General features: G+C 35.1%; 1 protein-coding gene across 2 annotated transcripts in view; it reads right to left on the reverse strand.

Moving 5' to 3' along the window:
• LOC146138094 (uncharacterized) overlaps positions 1–12,434 on the reverse strand; it is a 57,341-nt gene that overhangs the window by 15,143 nt on the left and 29,764 nt on the right. For both annotated transcript variants that reach the window (XM_083393208.1, XM_083393207.1), the window contains exons 7-9: positions 5,316–5,402; positions 3,247–3,381; positions 2,207–2,296 (exon numbers count right to left, since the gene is read on the reverse strand). In XM_083393208.1, coding sequence (XP_083249334.1) covers positions 2,207–2,296; positions 3,247–3,381; positions 5,316–5,402 — 312 coding nt within the window. The remainder of the gene's footprint in view (positions 1–2,206; positions 2,297–3,246; positions 3,382–5,315; positions 5,403–12,434) is intronic.

A 12,434-nucleotide genomic window follows, 5' to 3' on the forward strand; every position in this document is an offset into this window, starting at 1 on the left:
TCTTGAAGGACGTTTTAACGCAGGTTGTTTCACGCCACAAACAAAACGCCACATTTCGGCTAACACTATAGTTTGTAATCACACAAGTAGGCGGTATTTTCAAATATTATAGTGTTTAGTGGAGGTTTCGGTCCCTCAAAACATAAAAAACACTGCTTACAAATATTATTAGAAGATATTTGCATTGAAACTTATTGTTAGCAAAAACTGTAGCAATTGCTCTTAATTTCGTAATACAAACAATTAAATAAATACAAAAAAGTATAATTATTATCCTGGGTACATCGCAAGTCCAATAAACTTTTCCAAAGGCGTCAACGACTGGGTTAAACATTTAAAAATTAACAATGTTCAAGTTAAATGATAAACCTTATACCTATTGGCCACTGCAGCAATGACGTATTTGATTGTTTGCCGGTAAACGATTTTTTTAAAACGGGACAAAGAGTCTTTACTATGAGCTTCGAATGTGACTGCGATTAACCTTATTATTTGTGTAGTGTTGAATGTATTTGCGTCTTAGTTTTTAGGAAAATAACTGGCGCTAAGTATTATTTCTCTTAGTAGTGGTGCTTAACACAAGTTGTCCTACACCAACTAATTAAATTTTTCGCCGAAGCCACTCGGGCGAGTGGGTGTCAATCGGCACTCGCCCGGAGCGATTTGCACTCGCATTGGCGAGTGGGTGAGTGCTTAAGGCCAACCCTCCTGTATAATGGGCTTGTTTAATAAATATCTGACAAAGCTGGAAACCCCTAGTTTGGCAAAACTAGGAGGGGATATAACTAAATTGGTAAATAAAAGTATTTGTATTGGCGGTTGTCCTTAAATGTAGAAAAAACCTTACTTATTTTCCCACTGCCTGACATACTAAGTAACTAAAACATTTTCAACCTAAATCCATGTACACTTGGTTAAGACTACAGCTGACAATTCTACTTCACTTTCTCCCGAACAAAACACACCTTTCTGGAATAATCATGACCAATTTTTGACACATCATCACTAAAACTATGTTGAGGATTGGCCATTTGGTTAAATATCCTATTCAATGGTGAGCGTGGAAGCCACCGTAAATTTTCTGTTATATCTTTGGCTCTAACTTGAAGAAAAATAAACTAGACACACTTATTTGAATTGATGACAAAAGGCATGCCATTAGTTGAAGAGAAACAGCCACATCCACATATTTTTTGCATAAAAAATAAAGCACTTTTTTTCATAAAGTATGATGTAAATAGTTTGTTTGCGTGAGAACAGCCAAAAGTCTTTCTTGAACAGCCGTGGTACTCATCGGCGTATCCAGAAAATTAAAAATGGGGGTCCCGAATTTTTGATTCAGGCAATTCCCCTACTTTCTGTCTAATGTTAATGAATAATGTTGTCAGGTCATCACCGGCATGAGCTAATTAACATCTAGCAAAAGCGAACTTTTACGACAAAAAAGACACTTGCGTCAAAACCGCTTAGTGTACAATCGTTTACTTTAGGCGAAAAACTAAACCAAGACGGTGAAGTATGTGTGATTAATTTTGGTAGAATCATGTTTAGATTATCAGCAGCGCATTTTCCTAAGTTCAACGTACGGGACTATGATAAATTCCAAGCACGTCTTTCGCCATCTGCAATGCTAAACAAAGATAGGTTTTCGCAAGTTCGTTATGCCATGATTAGTGCAACATCTGCGCTGAGCTGTGTGCCAAGTCAGCTAAATAACAAGCAGCGGTTGAGGGAAAATAAGTTGTTTCAATCACACACTAAACACATGGTCTTATAATATGCTAATAGACAATAATTTGGCGGTAACAATTATTGCATAAAAAGGCCACTTTGAAAGTCGCAGTTAACCACCTTTTAAGAGATTCAGTTAAAAAAATGCCGTTGTTACACCAACTTTAGATATTAGCGCGAACAGTGAGGAACATTAGCAGCCCCCAACTCGGCGTTTTTAGCGATAAAAAATTAAAAAGGTTTGAGTTTGCGCTGTCAATTGTCGACTACACCCTTATTAACCAACCTGAACAAATAACGAAAGGCAAAAGAGAAAAAATGTCTTGTGTTTACGGTCGACCAAACAAAAGACGAAAAACATTGTTTTGCATTTGATTTTGGTTTCGCGTTAGCTTAAGGGGGTCCGGACACCCAATCCCCTAGATATGCCACTGCTGGTACTAACATTTTATAAAACAAATTCTAGTTTAAATACCATTGAATTCATGTAATCATTAGGTGACGAAACTGTAGATTCAGTCTTGCATGTAGAAAACAATCTGTCCTGACTAAACATCTCTCCAACCTAGAATTCAACAAAAAAGATATTAAAAACAAGCGTAATTGCTTTTGACATTATGAATTTTAGGATTTGCTTTTTGTAAATTTTATGATTAAAGACTCCTTGGCCAGGGCTCGGACTAAGGAAAAACTCAAATTTTCAAAAACATTCAGCCAACTATCTAAATTTTCTTATAGGTTGCTTGTTCTGGGTTGTTTATCAAACAGTTAAATATTTATGAGGTGTTCTCTGCACTCAATGTTGAGTCACCTAACAATTATGTTACACTTTAGCATCGCATACAATTAGCACAGTAACTATATAAAGTTTAAATTAAAATAAATATGGCCAATAATCACTATAAGTATTATTATGCCATTTAAAAGCAATAATAGTAATTCCAATCAGTGATATAAATACCAGTTAATATGAAATACAATATTTTACTTTAAATGTCATAGAGCACAATATTAAAATACAGTGGTATTGTGGTACATCAATGTGTATACCAAAAGTAATTACACATAGTGCTACATCTTCTAAAAATATGAAATACTTCTAATACATTGTGATTTATCGCTGCTTGATATTAATGAAAAGCAACAGTTTGCTATTAGCCGCAGAGAACAAATGTTGGCATTATGTAGTCAGCAAACATCTGAAGTGGCGGTTAAAAAAAAACAAGTTGGTTACCACACTTAAAAAAGTGAATAATGATTTATTAAATGCTCATATAGGAGTTTTTCTAACGAAAGTCTTTAAGTTTGAAGTATTCACACTTTGTCAGCACAGATTCGGCTAAGATAGTAAACTTAAAACAAAGGCCATATACATCCAAAACCCTACATTAAAGTGGAGTCACTTCTATTTTATCACAATATTACTGTTTATTTATTTGAGTGTTAGGTGATTGAAAGGTTACTGGATAGCAAAATATGTGTCACACGAATAAAATCAAACACTATTTCACATACCATAGGCTTTTGTGAAGATTGTGGTATGTTGTATTTATGAGTGGTTTGAAGAGGCATAGTATAGGCACGCACACGTGACACACCATTCATTGGATCAACTTGGTTTACCACACTTGTGTTGCTGCTAACCAAAAGCTGAAACAAAAATATTTTTTTTTGCTATTTAGAATCAAGTATGAATAAAAAAGACAAGTACTGTTTTTAGTTACATGCATAGTTTTTAAGCAGGGCTGCGGAGTCGGACTCGGCGGTTTGTTTTGCCGGAGTCCGACTGTGCAGTACCAAATTTTGAAGTTAATATGGCCGCCAACGGTAAAATTGGAAGGCGGATTAGCATATGGTGGCTACTTTCCAACCATGTATACTCGCCAGGCGGGCAAGCGTCTATCAATCAGCACTTGCCCGAACGAAATGCCACTCGCCAAAGTTGTTGGCATGCAGTCTGTAAATTTCCGTCCTAGCGCGGTCATTTCTTGGGTTATCGTTAACCTGTCTTCTGGTTTTTATGCGTAAACATTAGTTTTTAAAAGTCTGGTCGTTTATTTCAATGCATGGATGAACAATCTAATGACCCATAAAGAAGTTTACGCTAAAACAATGTTTTTAGTCAAAATATATTTTACAATCTATAGTGAAAAAAATAACACCGACAATTTGGTAGCCACGGCCTGCCTGTTTTCTATTTTGCGTTTTTTTTATTCTGGTTATTCTGTGCTTGAAGGACGTTTCACCGCAGTTGCTTCGCGCCAGAAACAATATGCTACATTCCCCTATAGTTACTGGTGGAACAGCAAATAGTGAAAGAATAATTGTAAATTAACAACTAAAGCATTCATTCGCAAAGTTAAAAACCAGAAGCACCAGAGGTTCTGTGCTGCGCGACGCCCTATAGTGGGTCATTTCAATTTCCGAAGGGCATCCGCAATGGTTTCGATTCGTATCTAAACATAATTGCGATATAAAATATTTACAGACAGTTATTTTAAGCTTTGGCTTGGTTGACCGCTATGAAATTAAAGAGATTGCAACAACATACTTACGTAAACTAATTTTTAATTCTCAGCTGTAGTTACACAAGTAGTTGATATTTTTAAATACCGTAGTGTTCAGTGAGCCATTTCGGCCTCTCAAAACAAAACATTGTAAAAACACTGCTTACAGATATTATTATAAGACATTTGCATTCAAACTTATTGTTATGAAAAACTGCAGCAATTGCTTATAATTTTCTTATACAAACAATGAAATAAATACAGAAAAGTAAAATTATTATAGCTGGGTACATAGCAAGTCCAATAAACTTTTTCAAAGGCGTCAACGACCAGGTTAAACATTTAAAAATTAACAATGTTCAAGTTAAACAATAAACCTCATGACTATTTACCACTGCATGTTTTTTGATTGTTTGCCGGTAAAAGATTTTTTAAAACGGAACAAAGAGTCTTTATTACGAGCTTCGAACATTGACTTCGATAAACCATATTATTTAATTGTGTAGTGTTGAATGTATTTGCGCCTTAGTGTTTAAGGAAATAGCTGGCGCTAAGTAATATTTCGCTTGGTAGTGGTGTGTAACACAAGTTGTCCTACACCAACTAACAAAATTCTCGCCAAAATCACTTGGCAGGGGCCAGTGGGTATCAATCAGCACTCGCCCAGAACGATTTGCACTCGCATTGGCGAGCAGGCGAGTGATTAATCTCAACCCTGCCCCTATAAGTGGATTGCTGAAAATCCACCATATTTCGTTATGTAAATTGGGGGAATAGAGGCTGTAGCATCTGATTCGGACTCGGAATTGACAAAATCTCACATTTGGCCGGAGTCGATTCGAGACTTGGGTTTATTTTTTCAGCTGAAGTCGGACTCCGGTTATTTTTAACTTACTCCGCAGCCCTGTTTTTGAGTTGTCAATAGATTTTGCAACTTTACTAATTAAAAGTAAACTAACTAGTAATTAATTGAACCCATTTATTTCTCCATGTCCTAAATACCACAAACTACAATAACTTAATATCACAATATAGGTGTATATTATTCTAGTCAAATTATTAAACTTGGTAAAATACATTTGCAGCGGGGCTTGTTCCTTGTAGCAAGGATGCCAGATTGGGACTGGAAAGAACAGCTTTATTCACACTGGTAGTAGATCCTTCCTAAAAAAATTACAATAGAAGGTTTATTGTAAATTGAATGACTGGAAAAATTAAATAGCGTTTACTGATGGTGAATTTACACAAAATGTACAAAGGCCGCTTTGATTCAAATCTTAGTTTTTCGGCAATTCCTATGTATTCCTCTAAGAATACTACTACTACAGTCTACAGGTGCAAATATTCTGTAGATATTGCCTTAATGCTTTAAAGACTATAATATGAACTTCCCCAAGAGATTTCAATAACAAGCACTACACCAATGTGAGGAAAAATAGGGTTATTGTGTCTTTACTTTACAATTTCATGGAATATTACTAGAACCATACCAATATATATTAATCAAGATATCTTGCATTTCAATCAAATGTTATTGGCCACGACTATATGCCAGATACAAAGTTTGCATTTTACTTAATTGTCTTAGGTTGCAAAAGTAACATTCCAACACACCTAGTACGCTTTAATCGTGGTTTTTGTTCCGTAAGTAGCTTGGATAAAACTAATTTGGCCACTTTTTGTTCATACGTAACTCGGATAAAACTAATTTGGGCACATTATTGTCCGTACGTAGATCAAATAAAAGAAATTTGGGCACATTTTTTTCAGTACGTAGCTGGGATAAAACTAATTTCGGCACTTTTTTGGTCATACGTAGCTCAGATAAGACTAATTTGGGGTACCTAAGGTATAATATTTAATAATTTTTGCACAATAATGATAATGTGGGCTTCAGGAGATGACTGGAGGTTGACAACTTTTATTTTTTTATTTTTGCAAGTACCCAAAATTAAAACTGTGCTTAGCGGAAACACTGTCCGTCGGTGAGCTGACTTTTGCATTTTCACACCAAGCTATATAATTATGGGGATGCTAACCTACAGTATAATGTTAAAAAAAAAAAAAAAGTAATTGTAAGTTGCCCTGATTGCCACAGGGGTTACTCAAGGTCAACTTTAGGCTAATATTCTTGATGGCTACGGGGTTACTCAAGGTCCACTTTACGCTGAAATCCAGAAATCTTCTTGACATATGTAATGACATTCGCTTGTCTTAATATAAAACAGAGCCAAATAAAAAAAATTGGCAGAGTACAAAAAAAGCTTTACAATGACTAACTAAGTTAATTTTAAGTAAAATCACTTCATGATTTGTTAAATTATTAAAAATTAAGTGCTTTTTTCGTTGTTATTAAAGTGGAGTAGCAAAACAAGTGAAAACACATTAAATACATTGCTAGTTTTTTTTTAAACAAAGGGGGCCACGAGGGTTGACAGCTTTTCAAAGGGGGCCACGAGCATAAAAGGTTGAGAACCACTAGACTAAGCATTGCATTGCGGCAATTAAACATCGAACATTTTCGTGCTGTGTTTTCCGAGATATTGATATTTATGCAACTTGTCAAACAAATTATTGAGTGCAATTCTAGTCCGTTTAGGTTTTTTTATTAATAAAAAGAACTTTTTTTTCAAACTACAACTTTTAAATTGCCGCTTCAAATTAAACAGTTAGAAACATCTAGATCAGGGTTTCTTAACGTGGCTCTCGACCCCCTTGGCGGTCACCGAGCAGTCATTGGGGGGCCACGGGCATAAGTCTGTAGCTATAGGCATTGCAAAACCAAAAGTGACACAATGTTATTTGCAAGTTAACTTAAATTTATCATTTTTATTATGACTGTAAAAATTACTTGCAACAGTTACACATAATCCTAGGTATTTTTATAAGCAGGGGGCCATGAGGTTCGATAGCCTGTCAAAGGATTATGACTGTAAAAATTACTTGCAACGACAAGGGAAACAAGTAAAAACAGTTACACATAATCCTAGGTATTTTTATAAGCAGGGGGCCATGAGGTTCGATAGCCTGTCAAAGGGGGCCACAAACTATAAAAGGTTGAGAACCACTGCTCTAGCCCTCCAAGTCTTAAGGTGGGTGAAGACTACGCAGAGACTTTCGTCGACTAAACAAAGCAACAAGGCCTGAAAAAATCAGGATTTTTTCAGAGAGATTTCCCCAGCCGATATGCCTAAAGCTACAGTAATTACGCCGTTTGGGCTTTTCAAATATCTTCCAATGCCTTTTGGATTAAAGCTTGAAGCGCAAGCATTCCAACGACTAATGTAGACTGTCATTGGACTCCATATTTGTTTACTTAGACAATATTCTCGTTTCAAGCAGGTCGCTTGGTCAGCAGATAGACATGAACAGCACAAGGCCACTAGAGATGTCAACCGCGCAGCATTTGCGGCCGCTTGCACAGTGTAGCCAAATTACCGCGCAGCGCCGCTTACCTAAATTTAAAATTTTGCCGCGCCATACCACATGATGGATTGCAGAGCTTTATATTTCATTTTTTGCCAAATAGTAGGCTAAGATACGAATTTAACAATTGTAGTGTACTTTTTCTTTTAAAAAGTGTTTTATTTTTGCTATAAAAATTCTTCTTTACTCTAATAAAACTATTTAATTTAACATACTTCGACATTTTATGAAATACTGTAACGGGCAGTTCATAAGATTTTAAAAATTAATTTATTTTGTAACCTTTTAACTTCACTGAAACAAAAAGGTTAAGTATTATGTTGCAGTGTAACATTTTAAGATGGATACCAAATCTATTGAAAATAAGCTTAAGGCAGGGCAGTTGTTTCTTTTGCCCAAGTATGGCAAGTCGAACATATGACAGGACATCGGGCAGTAGCCAAAACAAAGTCCCAAGGTGTTGTAAATAACTTATCATTTGTTGCTTGTAAAAATTTTTGCTTAAAGTTTGAAAGCCATGTTACTGGTACAACCCATTTAATTTGGCATATGGAAAGCTACGAGGACAGTCCATGTTCTAGTGGGAGACAAATGAAACTATCTTTTAAGAAAACAAAGATTCCAGACAAAGCAAAGTTGAAAGTTTTAAAAGGTGCTACTGAGCTTGTAGCAAAATACTAAGGTCATTTGCAGCAGTTAAAGGCATGAAAAAGTTTGCTCAATCATTCATTGATACAAGTGCTATGTTTGGAAGTGTTAATGCAGAAGATGTGTGGCCCAATAGACAACGGGTTTCCAGCCACATTACAGCTTATGCATCAACAGAAAAAGAAACATTAGCAGAGAAAGTTAAACATGCAGTTGAAGTCAATGGAGGTGTTGGTGTTACTGCAGATCTATGGACTGATAAAAAAAGTTGATATTGTTTTAATGGAGATTGTTATAAAATTCCTAACTACATTTAAGGCCATAAGTGATGCAATGGAAGGGGATAATTATCCAACACTGCAAGGTGTGCTTCTTTGAAAAAAAAGACTGCTTGATCATTGTATTTGTAAATACTCGGATTCACCTGTTATCAAATCTTCAAAGTCAAAAATTGTACCACTAATTAATGAAATATGGCCAGACTCAGATCTATACAAGATTGCTTTGTTTTTGTTTCTTAAGTTTAAAGTCTCTCTATATTGCCATCACCTGTATCATAGCAAGTGCACAATTTAGTGAGAAAAATGTTACAAGAACACGGGTTCAGTTATAGTAGTGAACAACATGTGTATCGCCATGATCACTGCTACTTAGCCCCCAAAAGGTTCAAGTCTGCTTATGCTTTGGAGTTTAATGAATATGCAGATACTCAAGACAGTGTAGAATTGGATGAAGTTAGTAAATATGTCAGTGAAAATTTTTCTGGTGACAGATGCAATGCAGAAGGCCATATTGGTAGTTTTGATATTATAAAATTTTTGGAAGAACAAAAATCTGTATTTCCAAATCTTTCAAAGGAATTGTGTTTCTTAAAAGTTATTTAAAGTGAATAAAGGTGTATAGTCCTTAAAATGTCAGTTGTTTGTTTAGTGTTAAGTTAAAACAATAATGTTTTTTCTTTGAATGTTGTATTTATTTTTGTATATATATTGTTTTTTTGAACAAAGTGCTGTTGCTGTCTCTTCACCCACCCAAGAGCTTCTCAAACTCAAGAGCCCAAAATAACGATTGGAACTAGACGGGGGTGCGGTTGTTGTATATTTTGTCAGGGGGTATATTTTCAGGGCTTAGTGTTTATTTTGATTTTATTTTTTAAATTGATTTTATTTTTTTTTTTTTTTATATTCATTTTTTAATTTTTATTTTTTATTTTTTATTTTATACTTTTTATTTTTTAATATTTTGTATTTTGTATTGTGTATTTTATATTATATATTTCATATTTTGTTTTTCATTTTCCTTAACTTGTTTCTGCAAGCAAAAACAGATATGGGCCGAAAACTTTCCCACTTTGATGCGAAAGGGGTTCAAATATGGCATAGTATTTTGGGAATGATCGAAACATATATTTGATAAATAGAATTTATGTAAATAATGTGTATGGCCATTTTATTACATTTTGGCCAGCTTACGTGTTTGAAAAGCAAATATTATCATTCTCCTAAAGACTTAAAATGGTTTAACGCCTATGGTTTGCAATACTTTTGCAAACTTTTACTCGGTAAATTTTTACCATGGCTTGGTCCGAGCAATCACTGTATAAAACAGACTTTAAATCTGTAGTTTCAAACAATATGAAACACACTATTATGTGCCTAATACGCAAACTATTAAATCGAAAGTTTTGCTGATTGTTTAGGCCTGATATTGGTATGTTGGTTGGAGCAACATGCACAACAGGTGCTAACAGAGAGGCGTACACTGCCTTAAGATTTCGCATTTAAATTTGCGGCGGTAAATACACCCTATTGACACATCATTATTAGGCGAAGCTTATCGCAAAGTAATTGGTCGCCCCCAAAAATGCTGACGCCGCATTTAAAGCAAGCATTATAAATGTGTCGCCGATATTCTGCCTTGAACATCCCTACTCGAAATGCTTCCCTGCGTAAATTGTACGGTGGGTGAAAATTTATTTACGGCCTTACCTCTTTTTGTATTACCGCGACAATACGATGAAATACGATTTGAAGAATATTTGAAAAAATCGTATTTGGAGAATATTTGCTATTTGCACCTGTATAGTATGTTACTCCAATCCAACATATCAACACACAATTTTAAGTTGTGTAGGCCTGGTGTTCATATGTTGGATTGGAGTTGCCACCAGATTTCGCATTTAAATTTGCGGCGGTAAAATAAGTTGTTTCTTAAGACCATTAAGTAATTTTACTAAAGAGAAGCCCCTTTTTAAAATGCAAGTCGCACAAGCCCTGTTTTGGACGTGCCACTTCGCACAATGAAAGTCTCACGCGCGGGACAATAAAGCCCAGCAGGCGGTGAGTCGCTTCGTCACTTCACAAGCTGGACAAAGCAAGCGAATATGAACGAATTCTGTATGGAAGTTTTTCTGCTGCTAGATGGCAGTCGTTAGCTACAAAGAGCTAAAACGCAATATTTCAGGTTTTTGCCCCCCAAGCAAAGGCCCCTGGGGGTGCAGCCTCATAAACTTCTACAAAGCACCTACATACCACTCTACGCCATGTCTGAAAATCTGAAGGTTCTACGATGTATACTTTTTCTATAAAGCTTTGGACAAAAATCGGTCTGAAACATGCCATAGGAAACCAAAAAAGAATAGCGGCAAAAACAAGATATGTCCCGAAAATAAATTTTCGGCCCATATAATACAACTGTTATCCATCTAGCAATATTGCTTTTCTATACTTGCGGTGCAGCATTGAATTGTGAAAAGTGCGGTGCAGCTTACAAACAATGTTGTAAACTGCGGTGCAGGCAGCGAACACAAATTTTCTGCCCGCACCAACTCTAAAGGCCACTCCAAAGTGAATGCAATTCAACATTTCCCGCAGCCCACATTAATCATAGGACTACAAGAATTTGGCGGTATGAATATTTGATTTTCATTTTATACCTGAAGCCGCACATTTCATGTCGCCCATATAAGACACATTTGAAAAATCTGTATATCAGGTATGGCCTTAAAAATGAGTAGTTATTGTTGTAAATGTAAAAACATGAGCTATTATATATTTGGCAATAAAGGATCCCAAGGTTTTAGCATTTTTGTCTGAAAAATTGTAAGTGCTGTCCGCAATAGGGAACAATGATTTTTAAATTATTTTCTTTAAACAAGTCGTTTATTTTGTCCATTTAATGGAAAAAAGCTGTGAAACCTTACAGTTTATTTTGTTCAACATTTAAACCATCCTAATGGCCACTCTGGCAACTAAATCACATATTTCATTTTTTAGTTTGGCTAAAAGGGCTTTGTAGGTAGACTTGACAACTAGATTTATTTTAGCTTTTTAAAATTAGATTAGGATTAAAATTAGAGCATTTTAGTTTTATTCAAATTAGATTAGAATTAGAATTAGATCATTTTGAGTTTTCTCAAATTAGAGTAGAATTAGAATTTGCGAATTCCAAAAAATCAAATTTTAACTAGAATTTTAACTAGAATCACATTTATGTTTTACAACCAACTTAATTTAATCGGAATTTAATGTTATAAGAACGTGAATGGTAAATATGTGTGTGCTAATTTTTAATGCCTTTTTATGCTTTTTAGACTGTAAAAATTACATACAAGCAGTGGTGGGAAGCCTGCTTGCACCGGTTCTATAGAGCCGTCTCACAAAATTTCATGAGATCAGCGAACTGGTTAGCATTACTGGTTATTGTCAATGGATTTTTGCATTTTATCTGATACACCGATTTTTAAGATCTAAGTATAGCTCATGTGTTTTATGCCAAAAGTCAAGTTTGCACGTAACAGTTATACATTGTGTTAATTTTTATAATTGTAGTAATTTTCCTTTTGTGATTGTTTGTCTGAAAATTGAATTGTTGCGTCATAAGTGAAAGTCATGAGAGACTGCTGGCTAATTTTAATGGTGAAAACCGGATAGTTTCATCATTTAGTTTTAATTTACTTGGCTGTTTTATTTTTCTTGTTCCTATCATTTCCTTGTATGGCACAGTGTTAATGTATGTTCACTGCTCAGTTTATTTGCCAAAAGTATGATATTTTGTAGCAGAATCGGCTAAAAAATATGACTTTTGTGATAGAACCGGCTGACAAAAAATTTGATTCTCACC

The sequence above is a fragment of the Ascidiella aspersa genome, chromosome 7, assembly GCF_963924565.1.
Source record: "Ascidiella aspersa chromosome 7, kaAscAspe10.2, whole genome shotgun sequence".
Classification (NCBI taxonomy): domain Eukaryota; kingdom Metazoa; phylum Chordata; class Ascidiacea; order Phlebobranchia; family Ascidiidae; genus Ascidiella; species Ascidiella aspersa.